Source organism: Danio aesculapii, chromosome 15, assembly GCF_903798145.1.
Source record: "Danio aesculapii chromosome 15, fDanAes4.1, whole genome shotgun sequence".
Classification (NCBI taxonomy): Eukaryota; Metazoa; Chordata; class Actinopteri; order Cypriniformes; family Danionidae; genus Danio; species Danio aesculapii.
This window is the reverse complement of record NC_079449.1, coordinates 20,575,551-20,602,134: the sequence shown is the minus strand read 5'-3', so window position 1 is coordinate 20,602,134 and position 26,584 is coordinate 20,575,551. Positions and strand designations below refer to the sequence as shown.

The window sequence follows — 26,584 nt, the reverse complement described above, 5'->3', positions numbered from 1 at the left end:
TGTCTATCTTTACTGTAGTTTTCAAATGGCTGTGCAAATAGTATATAGTGCTGTCTTGAGCATTTTCAGAAGGTGTCACCAAAATCTGACTTTTTTGCATTGGAAAAATGAGTAAACTGTCATACTGAAAACATGACAAAGCCATTTGACTATCTTGTTCATAATCAATGGTGTCAGGACTTTTCATCTTGATGACACTGACACTTTCATTGACATGAATAATTGCTTTTGAGGAAAGAGCTATCCCTTTTGAGCAAGTGGCACGCTTTTGCAGGTTATCTACTAGGTTTTGCAGTTGTATTAATTATTTTGAGAAATGCATTAACTGTTGTGCAAATGTAAATAGTGTTGTGAGAAATGCACCAAGAGACGGAGAAAAACTGTAAATGACATTTTAAAATCTAATAACATAGTAATATTCGCAGTATTTTTTTATTTCAGAGCAAGCACCTTTTAAATGTGTCATATTTGAAATGCAAAGATATAGATTTAGATGCTTTTAAGGGATTTGAGTTAAGAAGCTTACTGCTTTATATGTAAGATATTATTGAAAAGAGAGCGAGAGAGAGATGATTTTTTTCAAAGCTTATACTGGTTTCTCTGCAAATGCATTCTAATACATGTGCCATCTCTCTCTTGTGTTGTTAACAGTTTCAGCCATGTCCCACACTGCTGTTCAAGGAAGTATGGGAAGTCGCTACGCCACAGGAAAGAGCTCCCACAGAGTATGTCAAACTTATCATGCCCTTAGATTGTCGCCTTCCCATTACATGTGTTTTGTACAGTTCTTTGTCTTTTCTGTGTGATCTCCAATCAGATGTATCTGTTCGAGTATGAGAATTTCCAAGGGCACATGATGGAGCTGAGTGGAGAGTGTCGTAACGTCTGTGACAAGGGGCTGAAGCGCGTGGGCTCCATCAGAGTGGAGTGTGGGCCGTGAGTATGCTCGTCTGACAAATCATATACATGACATTAAAAATGATCATCAGAAGTTGAGAAAACTAACAATCATTAGTTTATGGGTCAAAATGTTTCATTTTTTTCTGATAACATAAATAACATACATTTTTACAATTTTTTACCAAAAATTGCAATGCAAAAATTTATTTTTGAGAAATAAAAAATACACGTTGCTAACAAAAATAAAGAACTGCAAAGAGAAAATTAAGAAATAAAAATGAAATTTGCAAACAAAAAAGAACTGCAAAGAGGAGACCTGCCTCCATTTAAGCGACGTCATCACCTGGAGACACAGTATCACTGAAGTGGTCTTACAGCCCAGTAGGTCATTAACAGAGACCTTTTTTCAACACATATGTAAACATAATAGTTTTAATAACTCATTTCTAATTACTGATTTCTTTTTATCATTGCCATGATGAGAGTTAATAACATTTGACCAGATATTTTTCAAGACACATTTATACAGCTTAAAGTGACATTTAAAGGCTTAACAAGGTAATTAGGTTAACTAGGCAGGTTAGGGTAATTAGGCAAGTTATTGTATAACGATGGTTTGTTCTGTAGACTATTGAAAAAAATAGCTTAAAGGGGCTAATAATTTTGACCTTAAAATGGTTTCTAAAAAAATTAAAACTGTTTTTATTCTTGCTGAAATAAAACAAATAAGACTTTCTCCAGAAGAAAAAATATTATCAGACATACTGTGAAAATTTCTTTGCTCTGTTAAATATAATTTGGGAAATATTTAAAAAAGAAAAGAAAAAAATCTAAGGGGGGCTAATAATTCTGACTTCAACTGTACATATAGTTTTTTTATTGCAAATATTTAATTTTATTTATTTAAAAAATTTTTGCACTGCTCCATTTTTATTTACAGTTATTATTTTTTGTTTCATTCATTCATTAATTTTCTTTTAAATTAGCCCATTTATTAATCCGGGGTCGCCACAGCGGAATGAACCGCCAACTTATCCAGCACAATTTTACGCGGCGGATGCCCTTCCAGCCGTAACCCATCTCTGGGAAAAAAATTTATTTTATTTTTTATTTCTCAAAACTTAATTTTCCCTTTGCAGTTCTTTTTTTTTTTAGCAAAATTAATTTTAGCCCCCTGGTTCGTTTTTTTTAACTATACCTTGGATAATAAGGTGGTTCTATAAGAATCAATTCAGTATGTATGCATTAAGTGCTTGTGACTGTTTGTTTATGTACTGTACATGTTTTTAGACTGGGAGGAAACCGGTGTACCCGGGGGAACACGGGAACAACATGTAAACTCTGCGCAGAGTATACACATATAAATATATATATGGCCCTAGATTGACTCTATACTCTTTTAGATTAACAATATGTTGCATTCTATAAAAAAATGCAATGTTTAGAACAATTAATTGACTTATTACTCATTAATTAAAGATTCTTTTTAAAAGTCATTTTCTTATCTTTATACATTGTCAATAGCCTAAATGTCATTAAAAACCTTTTAAACATTTAAAATTTAATAAATTTCACTATGTCGACTCACCCTTTTGTATAATTTAATAAGTACAGTTTAGAATAAGCAAGTTCTGAATTATAAAGGAATTTTTTTATGAACATTATTTTATTTTCACGGTAATCTGAAATATTGAACGACTTAGTTGCATTTAATGTTTTCAGTATATGTAAAATCACTTTTCTAAATGTAATTTGGTGCTGACACCAAAACAGAACCTTTAGTTTTTTAAGAAATCATGTAAAATGGTTCCTCTTAAAATATTAAAATGAACAACTGTTTTCAACATAATAAAATATTTCTTAAGAAGCATGCAGTACAGTTTTAGAAAGGTTTCTGAAGGGTCACGAGAGGTACAATGAAAACTGGAATAATAGTTCTAGTAAATTTGAGTATATTTTTAGTCAATTCTGTTTTGTACTAAAAAGAAAATTAATTTTAACATTTTTAAATATTATATAAAATAAAATAACACTATCAACGTGCAGCTTGGTGGGGATAATAGAATTCTTTCAAATAATATTTGTTAAATATTTAAAACCACAAACTTCTGTAAGTTCATTTAATTGTGAAACCTTTGAATGAGGGGGCAATTTAAAGAGGTAGTTGTCAATCATAGAGTATACAGTTGAAGTCAGAATTATTAGCCTTCCTGAATTATCAGCCCCCTTGTATATTTTTCCCCAATTTCTGTTTAATGGAAAGAAGACTTTTAACACATTTCTAAAAATAATAGTTTTAATAACTCATTTCAAATAACTGATTTCTTTTATCTTTGCCATGATGACAGTAAATAATATTTTACTAGATATATTTCAAGACACTTCTATACAGCTTAAAGTGATATTTAAAGGCTTAACTAGGTTAATTAGGCAAGTTAAGATAATTTATTGCAAGTTATTGTATAACGACGGTTTGTTCTGTAGACAATCGAACAAAAATATTGCTTAATAATATTGAACTTAAAATGGTTTAAAAAATAAAAAACACTTTTATTATAGACAAAATAAAACAAATAAGACTTTCTATAGAAAAAAAACATATTATAAGAAATACTGTGGAAAAAGTCCTTGCTCTGTAAACATAATTTGGGAAATATTTGACAAAGAAAAAAAATTCACAGAAGGGCTAATAATTTTAACTTCAACTGTATATCATTTGCACATCAAAAAACATTTAAGATCGGTTAATTTCAGATTTTACTGCAGAATTGAAATATGCTACTTCCTTATGAGGTCGTCAATATTTTTTGTAGACAAATGGAGCATTGACAGTATGCATGTTCTTTATTGTTCTGCAGATGGGTAGGTTTTGAGCAACAGAACATGACCGGTGAGATGTTCATGTTGGAGAGGGGTGAATACCCACGCTGGGACACTTGGTCCAACAGCTACCGTTGTGATCGCCTCATGTCTGTCCGGACTGTTCGAATGGTTGGTTAATAGCTCTATTTCCCATTTTATCACCACTTAACAACAGGATAAACCATGAAATATGAATAATCATAAATTATGTTGGTTTTTACCATGTAGAACCCACAGGACCATAATATCTGTCTATATGAGTGCATGAACTTTGACGGTCGCAAGATGGAGGTGTCTGATGAGGACATTCCAAGTTTGTGGTGCTACGGCTTCCAGGACAGGGTCGGCAGCATTCAAGTAAATGGTGGGACGTAAGTGATTTAACTTCTTATATTAATATTAATAAAATATTGAACTAGCATATCAGTGCATTTTAAGGCACATATTACCAACTTTCATAGAATTATAATGATTTTTCTGCATTCTAATCAGTTTTGAGACATGAACTTAAAAGCTTATTGGATTCTTACTTATTGCAAATTGTTCTTACTATGCATTTTGCATATATATTATTTTGAAAATAATATTGGGAACTTTCATACATGAAAATAACAGACTGTAAAACTAAAACAGATAGATAGATAGATAGATAGATAGATAGATAGATAGATAGATAGATAGATAGATAGACAGACAGACAGACAGACAGACAGACAGACAGACAGACAGACAGATAATAGCATATTTACAATACTTAAGATTTAGTCATTTTTTATCTTAAATCTTTGCCAATATAGCCTAAATATCAGTAAAAACCTTTTAAACATTTACAATATTCTAAAATTCAGTACGATGACTTACACTTTTATATATTTTAATAAGTATACATGTCAGAATAAGCAAGTCCTGTATGGAATTATAAGGATTTTTCTGCATTCGGATCAGTTTTGAGATTGGGAACTTGGGAAGATTTGAGATGTGTTGTAGCCCAACATCATGGGGACGTTGGATTTTGTTTGGAAATGAAAATAGGGTTGATGTCAGAACATAACATCAGGCCGAAGTCAATGTCCAACGTCCAATTTAAAATCAACTTAAAATAAACAAAATATCAATGTCTAATCATGTTACACCTTGACGTTGTGTGGAAGTTACCACTATGACATCTTGCAGACGTTGGATTTTGGTCACTTTCCAACACAACCTAAAATCAACCAAATATCAACGTACTTTGACGTCGTTATTGGAGGTCAAAATTACGTTGTCCTTAGTCGCTGGTTAGACATTGAATTTTGGTCACCTGACGTCATGACCTAAATCTAACCTAATATTAACGTCTTATTATGTTGTGTGTCTGCTGAGACTTGTTGTTGTAGTTGTTGTTCAAACGTGTATGATGTTTGCGAGCTCTGCATTTAATGATCAGCTCCACAAACATCTGTGCATATATTGAACAGAAAAAGTATTTTGGAAAAAGTTGAAATTGTGTAAAGCAGAGTAAATTGTCAGTAAACTTTCATTTTTCAGTGAACTATCCAAATATCACTCATCTTGGCATTTGATATTATCCTGATTGGTCCTATTGTGTCCCTTCAAAGTGTTGACTGGTTCATAAATATAACCCTTAAAACATTAGACTTTATCTTTTGTAGAAAGTCCCAAGATCCGCACAACATCACAATGTAAATAAGTTATTGCAGAGTAAGAACTAAATTTTGACATAACAGATAGTCAGACAGAACCATATATTTCCAATTGCATTGATATGCTTCATTCATGTTTTACCAGGTGGGTTGGATACCAGTACCCAGGCTACCGCGGATATCAGTACCTGTTTGAATTTGGATCCTACAAACACTGGAATGAATGGGGTGCCAATCACCCTCAGATCCAGTCAGTGCGCAGAGTGAGAGACATGCAGACGCATCACAGAGGCTGCTTCGAGCTGGCATAAAAAAAGAAATACCATGGACAGATGGACACAAGAACCTGCAGAATGTAAAAAAAAAATCATCATAATCAAAATGCTGCTCGGAATAGATATTACCAATAAGAGAAGAACTATCAAGTGACTTTATGTGTTGCAGAACAGAACGGCCAACCTCTCCGTTAAAAAAGAAGCATATCAATGATTGTTAAGTTTGTTTGATAATTTTGTATCATTAAATGTGCTTTTGCTTTCCTTTAATCTCCTACTGTAGCCCTTAGTTTATATAAGAATACCATATGAACATGAATAACGACCTAAAGCTAATCTGAACCAGAAGGGATGCAGTTCATTATACTCAACTGCTTCTTGATGAAACTCACTTGTATTATGTGATGATCAGGGTGGATCGGATTGGAAGAAGAGAAGCACATTTCCCTCTTTTATGTCCCGGAACAGATTTCAGACCCTCTCTATTTATGAAATCGAGGATCCTGATTCCTGCTACATTTTTCTCTTCATCTTTCTCAGGGATGGATTAGGCTGGTATCTAAAAGACATTTCCAAGGAAATAAATAAACAAAAATAAAAGACTTCAAAGCACAGTTTTACAGTGTTCTTAATTCACTGATCAAAAGCTCAGTTTCAGAGCTTAGACTTCAGGACATGTTATTATAATAATTCTTTAATAATATATGTGTTGTTGTTGTTTAGAATGCATAATAAATGAGATGAGAACAACCACTGATGTAATTAATGACTGAATGTGAATTTTTGATCTGTATGATGGCAAAAACGGTGGAACGGTGGCGCAGTAGGTAGCACTGTCGCCTCATAGCAAGAAGGTCGCTGGTTCGATCCCCCAGCTGGGTCAGTTGGCATTTCTGTGTGGAGTTTGCATGTTCTCCCAGTGTTCACGTGGGTTTCCTCCGAGTGCTCTGATTCCCCCACAAGTTCAAAGACATGCATAGGTGAATTGGGTAAGCTAAATTGTCCATAGTGTGTTTATCCTGGTCCTCCAGGTTGGGGGTTGTGCATTGGGCTAACGACCCACCACGTAAAAATTATGTAATGAAACACCAACCTGGTGCGGCTAAATAACAACTTTGATATAAAATGGCCCTGGGTTTAAGTAAATGAGGAAGTATGATGGCAAAAATCTAAATTTTTTGCAAGTAAAAATATGTACAACACTCATTCAGAGTAATTCCTATTCCTGTAGATCTTTTTTCAACTATAAAAAAGTCATTGATCAAACTGAATTTTAATTTTAATTAAAAAGTGAATTATCAACACATTGTCAAAACCTACATTTAACCTACTTGACTTAAAAAAAAACAGTTGCCTTGAATATTAGGTTACATTTAGTTCATGACATCAGGTGACCAAAATTCAATGTCTAGCCAGCGTCTAAGGACAACATTATTTTGACATCCAATAACGACGTCAAATCAAATTGATATTTGGTTGATTTTAGGTTGTGTTGGAAAGTGACCAAAATCCAACATCTGATAGAGGTCATAATGATAACGTCCACACAACGTCAAGGTGTAACATGATTAGACGTTGAAATTTGGTCAATTTTAGTTTGATTTTAGGTTTGACATTGGACATTGACATCGGCCTGACGTTGGTTTCTGGCGTCAACCTGATTTTCATTTCCAAACAAAATCCAACATCCCTATGACGTTTGGGTATACTGTGGTACAACGTCAATTTGACGTCATGTTGATGTCCTTTGCCTGCAGGGAAGTAAATAAATAGCCCAAGTAAAAAAGTAAGTAAAGGGTGAGTAAATAATAACAGAATCTTAATTTTTGGGTGAAATTTGGGGATGCATTGTGATCCTTTAAAAAATGTATTTTAACAAATTTGTTCTAAATACACCTTACAAGATTTTTTAGCTTGTCACTCATAGTCCATTGTTTTACTCAGAATAAAAAATTGTTTAAAAAGGAATTTAAAGCTGTTTTTTTGTTGTTGTTGTTGTTGTTGATGTTGCTTATGTTTGCACCCTGTTCTCATATTTAACCAATTAACCCTCCATAATACAAATGATATAGAAACAAAATCCTAATTTAGTATTTTGCATTGCTATTTCATTGCAGATAAACAAATGCAACTTGTTTTATACGGAGCATAAAAAATAGATAACTGACAGACATTTGGTTGAAAACAGCAGCGACTTAAAAGAACCGTCTGCCCACTTCCTTCCGCTCTAAGTTAATACTGTTCATCTCTCGGGTATTGCTCGATTACATGAAGTGCTTGCTCTAATACCTTCAGCGACTACTGTAAGCAGCAGACAGACATGCAAATTACAGAGCTAGAGCCACAGCCACTCGCCTTAGGAAAGACGGAGTAAAATAACTCAATATCTTTAGTAGACAGGCTGACAGACTGACTGACTGGGGGAGGTGAATGCGCTATTCTTGTATCAGTAAAGAGCCTGCGTTAAATAACCAGGACGCAGAACGCACACAGCAGAGGTGAGGCAAACAAACGGCCCTTGCCAGAGAGGAGACTGCAACTCGTGCGTCGTAAATATATCGCGTTTAGAGATGAAAGTGAAGCAAGGCTGCGACGCGGGAGTCCCGTACACGACTGAGGAGGATTTGTTAAATAGCCCAGAAATAACGCCGGAGGATGTACTCGGGCTGCAGAAGATCACAGACAGTAAGTTCAGTAATGTCAATGTCACTCAAACAGGAAGCTTTCGAAAACAATCGAGCTTCTCTGCTAACTTACACTGTTTCATATATGATGTCGGTTCGTTTTTCGCGCCGTTATGTTCTAGGTACGAAACTTCGTTTAGAGCGGCACGTCTCGGTTTCAAATGTGACGTCGATGTAACGTTTTTATTCCGCGCGTATGTCTTTGTGAGAGACGCAGTGAGATGGTTTATACACCCAGTGGTGTGGTTCAAACGGGTCTTTCTTTGAGAAACAAACGCAATTCAAGTTACTAGACAACAACTCCGTAACGTACTGATCAATGACCTGAGAATTGGGAAATATATAGGCTATATTATTAAAACAAAAATGATGAAACAGGATACGATATTTACAGCGCTCATTGAAGCAGACGTAACACTGTACCAAAATTATGTTTCCTGCATACATATTCGTCAACAATAGAGTCAAAACACACAGCGACAAGTGTACTAGCGCGATCATCGAACGAAGGACTCATTTGAATCGGTTCTTTTGGTGAATCAAAAATAGCCCACCCCAGCGTATCTACGCTTCTCGAACAAATGACTCTAGTGAACCGGATCATTTATGTGAATCAAAAACAGCTTTGGATCAATTTTTATCAAACTGACTGGTGAGATTTTTAGTCTGTTAATATGTCAATGCGTCGGTAAATATTCACTACCGGTCAAAAGTTTGGGGTCAGTACGATTTCATTAACAAATACAGTACAAATTGTAAAATTGTGAAATGTTATTGCACTATAAAATAACTGTTCAAATGTAGTTTATAATTGATTTTAATTTAATTTATTCCAGTGATTTTAAAGATGAATTTTCAGCTTCATTACTCTAGTCTTTAGAGTCTCATGATCCTTTAGAAATCACTCTAATATTAATTATTATTAATATTTATGGTAATAGTAATAAAGCAATAATGACTGGAGTAATAATTTCATTTGAAACTACATAGAATAATATAGCAGTTATTTACAATTTTAATAAATATTTAACAAATAATTTTTTTTTTTTACATTTAATAAATGCCGCCTTGATGAATTTTCTTAAAAAAAAACATGAAAAAAAACTGACCCCAAACTTTTGACCAGTAGTGTACATATTTTGAGTTTTGTTGTATTTTGTGATATTTAACATTAAATATTAAATAACCTATACGATGCTAAATAATGACCAGTTTTCAGTTAGGATTGATTGTGTAATTATGTGTGAAGAGGAGGTTTACTCAAAACAGGCTTCAGCATGTACTTTAATTAGGCTACTCCATGTCTTTCTTTGTACCACACACATAGATAACTGCACATTAGTTGTTAAATCCAGTAATGTTGTCAGATGCTTGCTTACTGATGCAACCTACAAGAAAAGACATGTTTTATGTAAGTAGCACATACTGAAAATGGCAGGATTATTACAGTGGAGTACATAATTCTAAAACATTTCACTACTTAAAATGTTAACTCTAGTAATAAATAAATAAAACAGTAAAATAAACCAATGCAGCTTAATTAAAACTTACATAATAAACACTTTATTAACTAATTATAATTAAAAAATTAAATGAAAACAGAACAGACAAAATAATATACTGTAACTATCTATACTGATAGAAACATTAACAGTATCTCAATGCCATAACAACAGTGATGGTTAATGAAACGGCACTTTATGACTAAAGTTTAGAAAATTAAGAATTGATGTGTATAACAAGTAAACGACAAATTGATAGTTGACTTGAGCATATATTATGGGATATTTATATCATTTGTATGGCATTCTGGCATTCTAAAATGCTGATATGGGATTGTTGGTGGGACTGTATATTACTTTATTTGACAAACGCACTCAAAAGATTGTCCAAAGTCCGAACTACTAATTTAAAATGAGCTGAAACAACACAATTCTTTGAGTTTGCTTTGAGAAAACTTAATAGTTTTATGTTCAATCCACTTAAATTTGTAAAAACTTTAAAAGAACAAAAAGCTGAAATAAAGTTAACTTAATTCCTTCATGTTGTCCCAATACAAATCGATTGTGTGGAACCCAGCATTTTTTACATTGTACATTCATCACCTCAACAGGATCTCAAGTGATAAACTTTAGTATGACTGGAGGACTAAAAATTTGTTGGGATGTGTTTTTGGCAGTTATTTTCTTCTATGTTGCCTTATCTTGTTGCTCCTGCATGTTATCTGGCACTAAAACGAAGATATCTGAACAAATCAGCTCTGTGGAATGCAAATGCTACCGATCATCAGTATGGCAGTTTAACAGAGCTGGCGCTGTCACAACTGACTGAAATACATTTGCATTACTCTTTATCACATGACATATCAGAGTCTATGAAGAATATTTCACTTGGGAAATAATAGCTACATTGTTTTGAGTTTGCCACCACTTGCTCATATGAAATACAAGTGGTTTTGTGGTTGATAAACCAACCAAGTATTTCGTCATGTAATATTTTGGCAAAAGCCTCAGGGACGTGAGGAGAAATCACATTTAAATGGCACTCTACACTCAGAAATAAAGGTACAAGAGCGGTCGCTGGGGTGGTACCTTTTCAAAAGATACAAATTTGTACCTAAAGGTTCATATTAATACCTCAAGGGTACATGTTAGTACCTAAAAAGTACAAAAGTGTTCCTCTTAAAATTTGTAGGTACTAGGTATATACTTTTAAGGTACCAATATGGACCATTCAAGTACAAATGTGTACCTTTTGAAAAGGTACCACCCCAGTGACAGCTCGCGTACCTTTATTTCTGAGAGTTGACGTTATTTACATGGAAGAAAAATCTGGTGTCTGGCTAATCACTTGGATTAGTGCTCTAAAAATAGAAGCTGCTCTTGTTTAAGAATACAGGCTGCTATTCTAAAGAAGGTGGACATCTGTATGCTTGCTGGGAGTTTATCATTCGTTCATGCAATTTTTCCCTATTTTGGTCAACTTTTCATCACATTTTTAGTCATAATTCATCATTTTTAATTACAGTATTGAGTTATATTTTACAATTGTGTGGTATAATCTTGGTCTGCACAGTGGCTCACTGGTTCGAGCCTCAGCCTCAGTTGGCATTTCTATGTGGAGTTTGCATGTTCTCCCCCTGTTCGCGTGGGTTTCTTCCGGGTGCTCGTGTTTCTCCTACAAGCTCATAGACATGCACTATAGGTGATTTGGGTAATCTAAATTGTCCGTAGTGTAAGTCTGTGAATAAGAGTGTATAGGTGTTTCCCAGTGATGGGTTGCAGCTGGAAGGGCATCCGCTGCGTAAAACATATGCTGGATAAGTAGGCGGTTCATTCTGCTGTGGCAACCCCAGATTAATAAAGGGACAAATCCGAAAAGAAAATCAATGAATGAAAGAAACTTGTTCGGCATGGTGGCTCAGGGGTTAGCACTCTCGCCTCATAGCAAAAATGTTGCCCGGCTGGGCCAGTTGGCATTTCTGTGAAAAAAGCCAGCGCTTTGTGAAAAATTGAATGTAAATTAATCCTCAAAAAATTATTACAATTATCACATTTTAAATCACAATTGTGAATTTACTGACTTTCTTTTTGAATTGTGAGTTTATATCTTGCAAATCTGATGTGATAAAATCTGTTAATTTCTTTATTCTTGCAGTTCTTATTTTTATTCTCAAAACTGGAAGATTATCTCAGCATTGCCAGATACTCAAACATCTCATAACTCATAATTATGAGAGAAAAATCATGATTGTAAAATTGTGAGCTTATATATCAGAAGGTCTGAGAAGAAAGTCTTAATTGTGAGATATAAACACATTTGTAACTTTTATAATTTTTGTTTTCTCTGGTGGAAAGAAGCTTCCATAGTCATAAATAAGAACACAATTTATCAGCAAATCCAGCATTATGGAGGTGACATTTGCAGTAAAAATTCTAAACATTAATTCACAAAGAAAGTATATGTTAAGATTAAATTGAACCATCTGTTTATATTTTCCAAAACAACCAACCATTGAGTTATGGGATCGGAAAAATATCAATCTGTAAACCTTTTTTATATTTTAATTGAGGGAAATAAACATGGGTTATGGATGTGACAAAAAAGTTTACAGTATACAACATACTTTGTAGAAATTCTGTGAATTAAACTGCACAACTCAAAAGAAATAATGATCATCATCAGAAAGATAAAAGTTGGCTCACTATTGAACAAAAATTATTTATTTTATTTTACAGTTTTTGCATTTAAAAAAGCTTTGTTATGGATGTGACACCTCTCCGTCATGCAACATAGGCGCATTCTGAAAACAGCCCTATATACGTTTCTGGAGATCGAGAATTATGTAGCCAGAAGTATGTATGGCTGTGTTTCGTTTTTAAAACGAACGCTACGGGCCTGTATGACACCATTCATTTTCGCACTTACCAGCTGACCGCTTACCTCCGTATGGGCGGCTTACCCACTGTTACCAATTTGTCCAGTTAGCTCTCCATGAATGTCAGCGGACTTAAGATGCAGAGAGGAGATGACCACGATGACGGGGTTCAATCCAGTGAAGAACTGATTCTGGATTGCTTTTTAAATATGTCAGTTGGGTTTAGGAAAGTGGGTGGGCAGGTCAATCTGTGCTTTTTAAAAAACTATTGGTTGGGTTTAGGGAAGGAGGAGGGTGGGTCAGTCAAACAGTCAGTCAACAGCAGCCTCTGGTGGATTTACGTGAGAACAGCAAGTGCAAATCGCACTTGTGAGAGAAATTTGAGATCTCGAGCGTACACAGTGGCCACTGGTGGATTCACAAATACTGCAAAAAAAAAAACGTAGCTCCTCGGAAGTATTTGGTGCTCTCCAGAAATTTATATAGAGGTACGTTTTCAGAATGAGCCTGGGTTGCCTTTATAGATGTGACAGATGTGAAATTGCCACTTGTATATTGTAATTGACATTCATTTGAGACATTTTTGAGTATTTTTACATTACTGTAAAAACAAGCCTATACAAAAAAAAATTTGAAAGGGCTTCGCTATTTTGGTGGAATTTTTTTTTTCATGGAAAGGTTGACATTTGCATAAAATTGCTCTTATATGAGTTGGAAGTAAACAAATGTTCAATTTAATTTGAGTGATGTTCAATTTAATTTGTTTGTTTAAATTCAGCCCAAATAATTTGTTTACAACCACTTACCTTAAAGGAATTTAGTCAATTCAGGGTCAATTCAATTCACCTTTTAATCATTTTTGTCAGGGATATTACATTTATAAATGAAGTGATAAACACAGTATAAGTATAGTATACCACTGCAATCGTATTATGCAAGTGTACTGCCTTTTTTTAGCAAATGTTTACATGATATCCTCCAATAATCTCTGGATTAACTCCTGAATTTGGTGCTTCGCTTAGCTTAGAGTGTTTGTAAACATTACTTCATAAAACATGATGTATGGTGTTTAGATATGCACATTATGCCTCATAAATCTAAATAAACCCGTGTGGTCTTGTTAATGGATGCCGGATCGATCATAATCTGTTTTTGTTTTATCCAGCATTTCCTTTTGTTTACCTTAAAATAACAGGTGGTAGTTATCTTGGATTGCTATCAAAAGAATATGTTGCTAGGTGACAGCATGGGAAGCAGTGAAGCGCTGCTCCTTGGTGATTTGGAAAGCTACACTGACATTTGACTGCCACAAAGCACTGATTACTACATTTCAGTCTTGATAATGAATTGCACATATTTGATTTTGCATTAGACAGTTGAACTGGCTTTGTTTGGGTTACACAAGCAAAAGCCATCTTTAAGGAAATGGGGTTATACAACTATATAACAGTATTATATTTTATTTTTGTTGTTATTATTATTGTTTTATTATTATTTTTATTATTGTTGCTGTTGTTGTTGTTGCTGCACTGGATTATAAGCATTTGACAAGTTTTACTATGATGCCTGCAAATGGGGAGAGCTAGATAACAGTCTTTTTATTTGACTATACTTATGATGCTTCTATAATGAAAATAGGGTTATGAAAAATAGATAATACATTCTATTTATTATGTTCTGTTATATATATATATATACTTGCCTAATTACCCTAACCTGCCTAGTTAGTTAAGCCTTTAAGTGTCAATTTAAGCTGTACAGAAGTGTCTTGAAAAATATCTAGTCAAATATTATTTACTGTCATCATGGCAAAGATAAAATAAATCAGTTATTAGAAATTAGTTATTAAAACTATTATGTTTAGAAAAGTGTTAAAAAAAACTTATCTCTGTTAAACAGAAATTGGGGAAAAAATAAACAGGGGGGCTAATAATTCTGAATTCAACTGTATATCTGAATCCTGGAAGAGTTTTGTTTATGTTGTGGACATGTTAAAAAGACACTTTGTGTTGCTGTGCTGCAAATGTAAACATGGACGACAAGTATTTCCAATGGATGAGGGCTGAGTCTCTAATTGATAAGGTTAATCCAACACCATTGTTACTGTTTGCATCTGTACACAAGCGCTGAGTAGCTGATATTTTGTGAACTGTCACAACAGACTGCCTCATCTGACGAGAGCAGAGCAGACTTTCAGGATGAGCAGAACACTTTGAGAACAGAGGTGATCCTGCAATATACAGTTGAAGTCAAAATTATTAGCCCTCCTGCGTTTTATTATTATTTTTTTTCGTTTTCAAATATTTCTCAAATAGTGTTTAACAGAGCAAGGAATTGTTCATAGTATATCCTATCATTTTTTCTGGAGAAAGTCTTATTTGTTTTAATCCGCTAGAATAAAAGCAGTTTATTTTTAAAAACCATTTAAGTTAAATATTATTAGTACCTTTAAGCATTTTTTTCTCGATTGTCTACAGAACAAACCACTGTTATACAATGACTTGCCTACTTGCACAGGGTATCTGTGAGGTCTTAAAAAGTCTTAAATCTCAAAAGCTAAATTTTAAACCTTAAAAAGTCTTAAATCTACTCAAATATTGTGTTGTAAGTCTTAAATCTTTTTTATCAGGACTTAATTTTCCTTTGTTCATGTAAAGCTACCCAGTCTGGACATTAACATCCATATAATCACCAACAATCCATCTCAATAAATCTTTTAACTTTATGTAAAAATAGCATTTAATTACTTTCCAGACAGTAACATTTGCTTAAAAGTTCTCCATTTATTTACTGCTGAGGATACTGACCTATATTTTTTATTATGAAATTATTATTATTGTAGACTAAAGTATTTGACAGCTATGTGTTGTTCTATTATTGGTATCGGTTATAGAGTTTGTGAATGAATGTATTTGAAAATTAATAAAAAATATTCAAACAAAATTATTATTATTGTATTATTATATTCAATTTTAATCCTTTTTAAAGGGCCTGTGAAAATCTTTTCTAAGTGAAGTTTAATATTAAACCAATTTCAAGAGGAGCTCTCAGCTGGCCCACATTAGCTAATCGCAATCCTCCAATCAAAGGATCCCAAGTCACTATATATATATAAAACCTCATGTCCATTGTACAACTGGCTTTGTCTGAATGAAACCCCCCTCCTGCTCTTCTTCCACCTTTATCCAGAATGGGCAGCACGGTGGCCCAGTGACTAGCACTGATGCCTCACAGCAAGGATACCAATGGCTCCGGGTCCACCCTGGGCCATCTGGGATTGCTGTGCGGAATTTGCATGTTCTCCCTGTGTCCGCGTGGGTTTCCCCCGGTTTCACCGGTTTACTCACATTGTCCAAATGTGCTCTATATTTTAGACAAAATAAGCCTAAGTATTTTTTCTAAATGTCTAACTTCAGGAAGTTCCCTTAGACTCAGCAGCAGGGGAATTTTTTGATCAACGTGAGCTCAATCTCCCCTTGCCCTGCGAAAGGGAGGGAACCCTGGGCCCGAGAATCCCGTGAGCTCAGGGCTCTGTTTCGGGACAGCATGCCAAACAAGCTATGTATAAATCATGAGCTAAGTGTGAATTCTTGAACTGAGATATTTGAAAAAAATATGTGTAAGTCTAAAATTTCATTAATAATAGTCTTAAAAATGACTTAAAAATCTTACATTTAACTTGATGAAACCTGCAGAAACCCAGTTGCATAATTAACCTAGTTAAGCCTTCAAATTGTACTTTAAGCTGAATACTAGTATCTTGAAAAATATCTAGTAAACTATTGTGCACTGTCATCATAGTGAGGATAAAAAATCAGCTATTAGAAATGAGTTATTAAAACTATTATGTTTAGAAATTTGTTGAAAAAATCTTTCCATTAAACAGAAATTGGGGGTATATATCATAACAAAATATTGTTTTTTTTTTTTTAAAGTAAGATAGATGTTTATCCATTTCAGTAGATCTCTAAAACAAAATGAGCAACATTAAAAATAGCATAAATTCTCCCACTCTTAAAACACAGGCAGATGTTTGCGTTTTGCCTTCTTTTTTTCTCCCTGGCACATGTACTCAGCAGATAAGTTATAAATAGGCCTATCTTAAGTGGCTAAAGCCAGTGTTGCCCATCTGTTAACTAACAGGAAGCTTAGGTGGGACATCTGCCCTGTAGAGCAATACGGTTGCGGTCTGCTGTCCCATGCGAGGGAAGTAATAAACTCAGGTGTAATGTTGAGCTCATCTCAATGCCATCCTAGCAGAGATGGACCTCTCAAAAGTTAGAGTTGCCCTAAATCCCCTTAGCATCTCCCAATCTGCACCATGTGATGGTGAACAATGTAAGCTTCTTAAGTATAATCCATCCAGGGAGAAGAGGGCTGACACAGCTGCTCCTCGCACCTCATTTGCCTCCTCTGGGAGTCTGGCATGAGGAGAAGTACACTAGGCCAAATTTTCACTTAATAAATCCCCACATGGACACAAAAATGATTTGGGCAACTAAGTCACAATAAAACTATATTGTGCAAACTGTGAATCAACGTTGACTTAAAATTAGGGGCTGGCAGTTTAACGTTATTAAAATGTATTGTTATTAAGTGGGACTTCTTAAAATGCAAGTATGCACCAGGCTCACCCACAGAAATATGCGTCATCTTGGATTTTATTCAGATTATTGGTTGTAATGCAAGGCTGGAGCTTAAAAATATTGAATATGCTCTAAAAAGTAAGGTATTGGGCCAAAAGTGGCCTGTATGAGATTTTGTCTTATTTGTGTCCTTTAATATTCTTAGTTTAGTATATAGTTTTGCAATATCACATGAGTAACAAGTCCATTATCAGGTGTCTCATGCATTAACATGCTTTGGATATTGCTCTATTTAAATGGTCATTTCAGCATTTGAGGGGAAAACATTAAATTATTAAGGACAATATACACTCACCGGCCACTTTAATAGGTACACCTTACTAGTACCGGGTTGGACCCCTTTTGCTTCAGAACTGTCTTAATCCTTCATGGCATAGATTCAACAGAGTACTGGAAATATTCTTCAGAGATTTGAGTCCATATTGACATATTGACATCCATTATGCGAATCTCCCATTCCACCACATCCCAAAGGTGCTCTATTGGATTGAGATCTGGTGACTGTGGAGGCCATTTGAGTACAGTGAACTCATTGTCATGTTCAAGAAACCAGTCTGAGATGATTCATGCTTTGTGACAAGATGGGTACACTGTGGTCACAAAGGGATGGACATGGTCCGCAACAATATTCGGATAGGCTGTGGCCAAATTCTGACCCGAATGTTGCAGCAGAAATCGAGACTCATCAGACCAGGCAACATTTTTTTAAATCTTCTCTTGTCTAATTTTGGTGGGTCTTGGTGAATTGTAGCCTCCATTTGCTGTTTTTAGCTGACAGGAGTAGCACCCGGTATGGTCTTCTGCTGCTGTAGCCCATCCGCCTCAAGGTTTGATGTGTTGTGCATTCAGAGATGCTCTTCTACATACCTTGGTTGTAACGAGTGGTTCTTTAAGTTACTGTAACCTTTCTATTAGCTGGAACCAGTCTGGCCATTCTCCTCTGACGTCTGGCATCAACAAGGCATTTGTGCCCACAGAACTGCCGCTCACTGGATATTTTCTCTTTTTCGGACCATTCTCTAAACCCTAGAGATGGTTGTGCGTGAAAATCCCAGTAGATCAGCAGTTTCTGAAATACTCAGACCAGCCATGCCATGTTCAAAGTCACTTAAATCACCTTTCTTCCCCATTCTGATGCTCAATTTGAACTGCAGCACATCGTCTTGATCATGTCTACATGCCTAAATGCATTGGGTTGCTGCCATGTGATTGGCTGATTAGAAATTTGTGTTAACGAGCAGTTGGACTGGTGTACCTAATAAAGTGGTTGATGAGTGTGGGTTTTAAATGCTCATTCAAGAAAAAAAGATAGCAGTTGGAAAGCTGTGGGAAACAGTCATACCTCTCCATATGCACCAGACACTTTCTTATATAACACTCCATGTTATGAGGAACTAGTAAGATAACACAAATGTTTACTTGTGAATGTACCACAAATCATGTTGCCATGTAGTACCTGAAAAAAAACTTTAAATGTAACTTTTATTTAACATTAAATTTGATGATTTAAATATGCAAGGTTAGAGCCTTTAAGTTTAGGTTGTGTGTTGCATTTGTTGAATCTGCAATGATAACCCAGGTTTAAGGCTTACAAAACATCAATATACGAATACCTAAAAGATAAAAGATGAGCATTGTGGAATGTGAAGCAAGATTATCATACTGTATATCTGGAGTTTAGAATGACCCAGACCCTTTTATGAAAAGCTTCATTACATCAACACCCATAAGGTTATAAAGTATGAATGGAACATTAAGGTGGATGTGAGACTTATAGCAACGTTTCACAGTATAAAACTAACAACATGCATCAAGTGAGCTATCAGAGACCTGCCTGAGGGCTGAGCAGCGATGCTGAGAGCGTTAACCTTGTGTGATATAAACTGCAGGCCCAGAACAAGCTATTTCTGTTCTCTGTGAAGCTGTATGGAAATGACACTGATGATGACCATACACCACCTCCTCCATTCATTCTCTGCCGGCAGAGATTGATTCTGTTTAGAAAAACTGTCAGGAAAAGACTTTTACAGTCAGACAGACACTGTTGAACAGTCTGAACAGTATTTCTATTGATTTATTATTAATAATAATAAGATGTACCTGGTTGAATATGCTCTTCTATACTGTAATGCAATAATATACACTGGGTTACTGTTCATCATAAAATGTGAATGTCTCTGCAGAAGACTTGGGTTTAACTTGTTGATTCATTTCTTTCATTATCTCTTTACAAATGTTTGGGTGTATTGTCTTTCAAAGGAGGGACAGAAAGGAATATGAACAAACACAGGTTGTATGACATTGGTCTGAAAAAGAATAAATAAAGACTAAATTTTCATAACTGAGGCACAATCTGGTTTTGTTTCCATAGATTACCTCTGCGGTCCAGAGCAGAACGTCCACAAGATCGACTTCACTAGGTTTAAAATCCGAGACATGGAGACCGGCACGGTTCTCTTTGAGATCACCAAACCACCAACCTCAGGTAAGACCTCTCGAATCCACTTCCTCGCTCCACCTACACAGACTGCACATTTAAATGCAAGACCAGTCTTGATTTTTTTTTTTCCCCAAATAAAGCCCTGATTTCCATTTAGATGCAGTGTGCTTCACAAGAGCCCTTCAAAGGCTCATTGGGTAATGCAGACCCCTTTCTGATTCACAGAGACTGGGGAGGATAGGATGGACTTTGAGCAGAACGCTGGACGATTTGTGCGTTACCAGTTCACCCCGGCCTTCCTCAGACTGCGGCAGGTTGGAGCCACGTAAGTCAAATCAGGGGCAGTAACCTAAACTTATCTGTTTGGCTCAATCTATAAATAGTTTAAGATAGTGGTTCTCAAACTGTGGCTTCCTTTTAGTGGTACGCGGAAGAATCGCTGAATAATAAAGGAATAAAATGAACACATTTTTAACTCTTTGACGCGTACGATAACACTGAGACTCATGTGATCAGACAACATTGGCTGGTCCCTGAAGCGTACGATTACACCTGTGTGCTTAGAATGTTTACTTTAGTGCATCATCAGATGTTTAAAATCAGTTTGCTTGACGCAGATCGCATTCATTCACATTAAATTACAGAAATATTACACGTATGAGTCAAGCACTGTATATGTGCATTTAATCACTCGCTTTTCTAACACACATAGACCTACTGTAAATGGCGTGCAGCAGATCTAATTTCTAATTTAAATATTCCAAATTCCAAATCATATTAAAATACAAGTTCATGTTTGGATTTCAAAGATATTCAAATATGTCATGTGTACATGCAACTTATATTTTAAAATGTATGAAAAATTTTATATATGCCTCATATATTTACAGTTGAAGTCAGAATTATTAGCCCCCCCTGAATTATTAGCCCCCCTGTTTATTTTTTTCCCAATTTCTGTTTAACGGAGAGAAGTTTTTTTTCAACACATTTCTAAACATAATAATTTTAATAATTCATTTCTAATAACTGATTCATTTTATCTTTGCCATGATGACAGTAAATAATATTTTACCTGATATTTTTCTAGACACTTCTATACAGCTTAAAGTGACATTTAAAGGCTTAACTGGGTTAATTACTGTTGGTTAACTAGGCAGGTTAGGGTAATTAGGCAAGTTATTGTATAACGATGGTTTGTTCTGTAGACAATAAAAATATAGCTTAAAGGGGCTAATAATTTTGACCTTAAAATGATTTTTAAAAAATGTAAAACTGCTTTTATTCTAGCCGAAATAAAACAAATAAGACTTTCTCCAGATGAGAAAATACTGTCAGACATACTGTGAAAATTTCCTTGCTCTGTTAAACATCAATTGGAAAATATTTAAAAAATAAAATACAATTCAAAGGGGGGCTAATAATTCTGACTGGATATAATATATATGTATGACATATAGCCAATATTTATCAGGTCCAAGCAACATTTGCAGGTTTTGATGAATAGGCTACTATACATTAATAATTAGCAAGTACAGCAGTTTTCTTTTTACTTTTTAAGAACAGTGCTGTGTTTAATTAACTTTTAAAAGCTCATTTTAATTTAAACGGTGAAGTTTTTTTGTTTTGGGTTTTTTTGTCTGCAAGTACAGTTAATGTTCAAACTATTTATAATGTTTAAAGTGGCTGACAATAATACATATTCTTAATAAAAGGAATTCATCTGCCTGGTTTTTGAACTGCGCAGAGCTGTAGCTGCTTAATTAGGCCTACTACGCTACTGTATTTCAATACTGGTCATTATGGTGGTACTTAGAGAGACAATTTTTTTCAGAGGTGGCACTGGGTGAAAAAAGTTTGAGAACCACTGGTTTAGGAGATTAAATCTATGAAATATGAAAGCTTAAAGGGTTAGTTCACCCAAAAATATACGAGAACAAATGAGAACGCACCTTTTCTGCTACAAAATATCTCATGCCTCCTCTACAGGGTCGAGTTCACCGTAGGCGATTCTCCCATCAACAACTTCCGCATGATTGAGAGGCATTATTTCCGTGGGCAGTTGCTGAAGAGCTTCGACTTTGAGTTTGGCTTCTGCATCCCGAGCAGCAAGAACACCTGCGAACACATCTACGAGTTCCCACCGCTCTCTGAAGACATAAGTACGTCACACACATTTATTAGCAACTCAGATTCTTACTTATGTTGATGTATTGATGTGCATATGTGTTTTTTAACCCTGCAGTGCGTGAAATGATCCTTCACCCCTACGAGACACAATCAGACAGCTTTTATTTTGTGGACAACAAGCTTGTAATGCACAATAAGGCCGATTATTCCTACAACGGAGGACCGTAGGAGATATTTGACATCATGAAATCTGCATTGATTAGCTGTGGACTGGCACAGAAACATCTACTGGAAGTGGCATCTATTCAACACCCAATGCTCTTCAAAATAAAGGTTCCAAAGATGTGTTTATCAATAGAAGAATTAGTGAACAGCTCTTTAATTAGCAACAGTTTATTCATCTGAAGATTGATGTGAATGTTCTTCAGATAATAAAGTTCTTCATGGAACCTTAGATGCCAGTAAAGAACCTTTATTTTTAAGAGTGCAATCTCAGGATTTATGTGTATGTGTGAGGCAGAGGAAACAATACTCTCAAAAAGGGCCTGATATTTTCCCATTAGAATCATGTTAAGTATGCGACAGTTGTTTCTTTTTTGGAGTATGTGAGTGCGTCTGTGCATTAAAGGTGCTGTATGTACATTTTTGAAAGTATGTTTACAGATATTTAAGAAACATGCTAAGTGAACATACTTGTTTATCTGAAAAACAACGCTAAAGTCAGTTATTCTCAGTGGAAAATTGACTTTTTTTGTAGGAATATCTAGGTGCGTCCCAAATCGCATACTTATGCACTATTCTATGCCATTTCAACCGATAAACAGAAGTGTGGAATGTTGGATACTTCACGCACTCAACGACCGCTGCTTTGCTTATGTAGCGGAAGAGGCGGAGCTATCGAGCGCACACCTTGGATTACATTATTTATTTTGAATTGTGAAAGCTAAATTCTCCTACGAGAGTGATTATAGCGCCTCCAGATGGTGAATGCGGTTATACTCACGCCCCATTTACATGAGGCATTAGCTCCAACACTTCCCATTCACTTTGAATGGGTGACATCAAGCGTTGCCGAACTGCATTGTGGATCCATCGGCACCGCTTTAGTGGCATTGCTTGCTGCAGAAGTTGGGACTAGCTTTTTTTTAAGCACCGACAGAAGGGCCAGCCAATCAGATTGCTGTATGCAAATACACCAGCTCAGACAGTAGCTGATTGCTTACTAATTTTATTGGCTGACGCTGCTATGACGATCGCGTCAGCCTCAACTTCAGAAACGCCCTCTGTCAAGTGTTGACGCTGAAGCCCCGTGTGAATGGGGCGTCATGGGAGTATTTGGTAGTTTGGTCATTTATTTCACTAATTTGGCAATTGTCAAACGTCATCAGGGAAATGGTTTGAATTTCCGCTTAGTGGAAAAAACGTGTTCCATTTGGGACCACACTACATACATATACTATGCTGTTGAGGGTGTAAGTGCATAAGTAGGCTACATAGTGTATAGTGTGCCATTTGGGACGCAGCTTCTGTCTTTGTTTTGGTCTGTCTAACTCCGCCCACTGCCAGTTTAACCAATTATATTTAAGCACCCTGGGTTGCCTTTGTGTAAAACACTGTATTTTATTTCAGTCTTGAAGGCTGCCTTAAAAAAGCCTCCAAAATGAGACAGATTCGGAGTTATGAAAATCCACAGGAGGTGGCTAGCAGATAATATCAATTTTACAAATGTAAACATTAACCGAGCTACTTACATTGTATGGCTCGATCAGATAAACTCGCTCCTGTTAATGTCGTGTCGACCTGCGTTTTGAATAGAGTCCTCAGAGTAGGACGGTCTTGGTGAAAAAAAGAGCCCCTGTTATGCATTAAAAAAGGTCATATTTTGGTTTTTGGGGGTCTCCAACAACAGCTTGATATGCGTGCAAGGTCAAAAAAACCCTTTCATTGTCTTATAATATGCATTTATTTTTACATAATTATCCCAACGTCTCCCATATGATTCGTTCAGTGATTCATTTGTTCCCAAACTTTTCCTTAGCGCACTGCTAATCAGTGCTAATTGGTCTGATGACCCAGTCAGTTGTGATTGGTCAACTGTGTTCAGTGTGAGACAGAGAAACGCCCACCACGGCTTATCAATAATTTTGAAGTAGTCAGAGTGCAGAGAATATGTGTGAACCCAATGCAGTTAAACACCTGCACATTGCTCTATTCTTAACCATTCTTAACACATTCAGTATTAATCCACACAGTGGCAAAAGCTAAACTATTTTGAACAGTTGATAGTGGCCATAGGATCGCAAGCTCACAAATGCATTTAAATCCGTAAACAAAGCGGCACGCGTCACGTTTTTAACATGGCTTTAGATGCGATATGAGTATATAAAGAGTTAACCAGATACAGTACAAGCCGCGCGGATGAGTTACAAGTAGTTACAGTAGGCCGAGTGTTTTAAATTTCCCAGGTATGCGTGGTCAACAAATGGGCGGAGCTTGAGTTCTGTGTTGAGGTCACGCCCACACGGTTAAAGATTTGTTTCACCGACAATTCATTTGAACCATCTGAGTCGACTCTTTTATAGATGAATCAATAGTTTTAAACATGGCGCACTTTCAGATTTAAGCCTTAGCCGAATATTTCACTTCACTTAGAGCTGTGTTACACACTGCATGGAAGGTCAATTTGAAATGCAATATTTAGTTCAACCACTACCTAGTTCAATACTACATACTCCACCTTTAACTGCACACTCTTTTTTTCATGTATTTGTTCAAACCCCTAAGCTAAATGATTGTAAAGTACCCTGTTTGATTTGTAACTAATCTTACAGTGGTTTTTCGAATGCATAAAATGAGTCTTGAGAGTTGTAAAGTGTTAAAGGAAAAAAGGATATTGTCAGGAAATGTGTGTTTTGCCCTGACTTTGCACCCACTTCCTTTTGGCCTCAATGAAAAGCCCTGATTTCGCTTCTCTTTTTTCACTTATAAGCTTATAATTTGGGCAATGATGATGTAAATCCATTATTTATATTAATATGCTCTTATTTATATTGATATACATTGTCACAATATTTTTAATAGCAAATAGTGGTCAGAATTTGTTGTGTCAATTGTTTCATGTGATTTGACAAAAAAAAAGGAAAAATAAAAAAGTTGGAGTACTTGAGATCATCATGTTGTTGATTTAATTCTTTTGTTTTATTTATAAAAGTCCTGCATAGTGATGTAATGTAAGAAAACAATGCTTGTATTGCACACTAAAAAAGTCACTTTTACTTACAGAGGCTGCATTTATTTGAACAAAAATGATGTGAGGGAATTTGTGGGGGGAGGGATGAATTTTATTTTAATTTAATTTAAAATTAAATAGTTAATTATTCATTCAATTAATAACTCCTGTTATGTAAACTAAATTTTCAGCAGCCATTTCTCCGGTCTTCGGGTGCCATATGATCCTTCTGAAATGATTTGAATATGGTGATTTAATTATTATTTGTAACACTTTTTTTAATATTCAAAACCAGCATTTATTTTAAATAAAAAATATACATGTCTTTATCACTACTGGGCAGTTTAATGTGTCCTTACTAAATAAAAATACAGATTTTCAAAATCTTACAGAACATTCAATTATTTAGCTTAGTCCCTTTATTAATCTGGGGTCGCCACAGCGGAATGAACCGCCAACTTATCCAGCACATGTTTTACGCAGCAGATGCCCTTCCAGCTGCAACCAGTCACTGGGAAACACCCAAACACACTCATTCACTAGGGACAATTTAGCCTACCCAATTCACCTATACCACATGCCTTTGGAATGTGGGAGAAACCGGTGCACCTGGAGGAAACCCACATGAGCAAGGGGAGAGCATGCAAACACCACACAGAAATGCCAGCTGACCCAGCCGAGGCTCGAACCAGCGACCTTCTTGCTGTGAGGCGACAGCACTACCTACTGCGCCACCATCTTACAGAACAGTAGTAAATAATTAAAAGAAAAACATATTCCAATCAAGAGCAAAAATAATTTACAGTGATAAACATTCACTATATTATCAAAACCGTTGTATTACAGTAAAAATGCACATGTCTGTTGTTTACAGTGTATTATTATTATTCAAAATTATAATAATTCTTATAAGAAGAAAAAAAGTTAAGTTCTGCTAGTGCAATAAATCAGACAGATCCACCTGATGGACTCTGGCATAAGCCAATAGGAGTATTCAGAAAAAAACAAGTTAAAAACAAATACTATTTTTGACAATGCATGCACATGTTATAAAAAATAATGCTGTGATCTGTTTTGAATTTTGCTCTAGTGCTTTGCTGGGGCAAGAAGAAGCAACCACACCCCCCAGTGGTTAAAACACTTTCATAGACTTGAAAAAATAATACTTGCTCAAATGCAAACAACATTAATATATTGTTGAACTGCAACAAACAGCACTGTTGAATCCCATTCAGGTGATTGTGAGCACTAAATACTCACAGAATTGAGAATTTAATGTGCATCAAGTGCATTGGTTCTGAACCTGGGGCTTGAAAAAGACATGCAATTATTAAAAATGATACAAAGCTAAAATAAGAATACAAACAATTGTAGAGAGTGAAATATAATAATAAAAAAAT

At 35.4% G+C, this 26,584-nt stretch overlaps 2 protein-coding genes across 2 annotated transcripts; both read left to right on the top strand.

Annotated features, from left to right (window-relative positions):
* Positions 1-659: 659 nt before the first annotated feature.
* crybb1l3 (crystallin, beta B1, like 3) lies at positions 660-5,744 on the top strand. Its single transcript, XM_056473888.1, has 5 exons — positions 660-725; positions 818-936; positions 3,759-3,891; positions 3,991-4,133; positions 5,551-5,744. Exons 1-5 carry the CDS (start codon positions 660-662, stop codon positions 5,714-5,716), a joined length of 627 nt encoding a protein of 208 aa, XP_056329863.1. The 3' UTR covers positions 5,717-5,744.
* A 2,251-nt stretch (positions 5,745-7,995) lies between these two features.
* unc119a (unc-119 homolog a (C. elegans)) lies at positions 7,996-25,253 on the top strand. Its single transcript, XM_056474254.1, has 5 exons — positions 7,996-8,365; positions 19,760-19,873; positions 20,054-20,153; positions 21,815-21,987; positions 22,071-25,253. The coding sequence occupies exons 1-5, from the start codon at positions 8,251-8,253 to the stop codon at positions 22,181-22,183; spliced, it is 615 nt and encodes a 204-aa protein (XP_056330229.1). The 5' UTR covers positions 7,996-8,250; the 3' UTR covers positions 22,184-25,253.
* The last annotated feature ends 1,331 nt before the right edge of the window (positions 25,254-26,584 follow it).

Coding starts and splice junctions, on each gene's coding strand:
- unc119a (XM_056474254.1), top strand. CDS start 8,251: ATGAAAGTGAAGCAAGGCTGCGACGCGGGAGTCCCGTACACGACTGAG. Junction 8,366..19,759: donor GCTGCAGAAGATCACAGACA/GTAAGTTCAGTA, acceptor TTGTTTCCATAG/ATTACCTCTGCGGTCCAGAG. Junction 19,874..20,053: donor CACCAAACCACCAACCTCAG/GTAAGACCTCTC, acceptor TCTGATTCACAG/AGACTGGGGAGGATAGGATG.
- crybb1l3 (XM_056473888.1), top strand. CDS start 660: ATGTCCCACACTGCTGTTCAAGGAAGTATGGGAAGTCGCTACGCCACA. Junction 726..817: donor CAGGAAAGAGCTCCCACAGA/GTATGTCAAACT, acceptor ATCTCCAATCAG/ATGTATCTGTTCGAGTATGA. Junction 937..3,758: donor ATCAGAGTGGAGTGTGGGCC/GTGAGTATGCTC, acceptor ATTGTTCTGCAG/ATGGGTAGGTTTTGAGCAAC.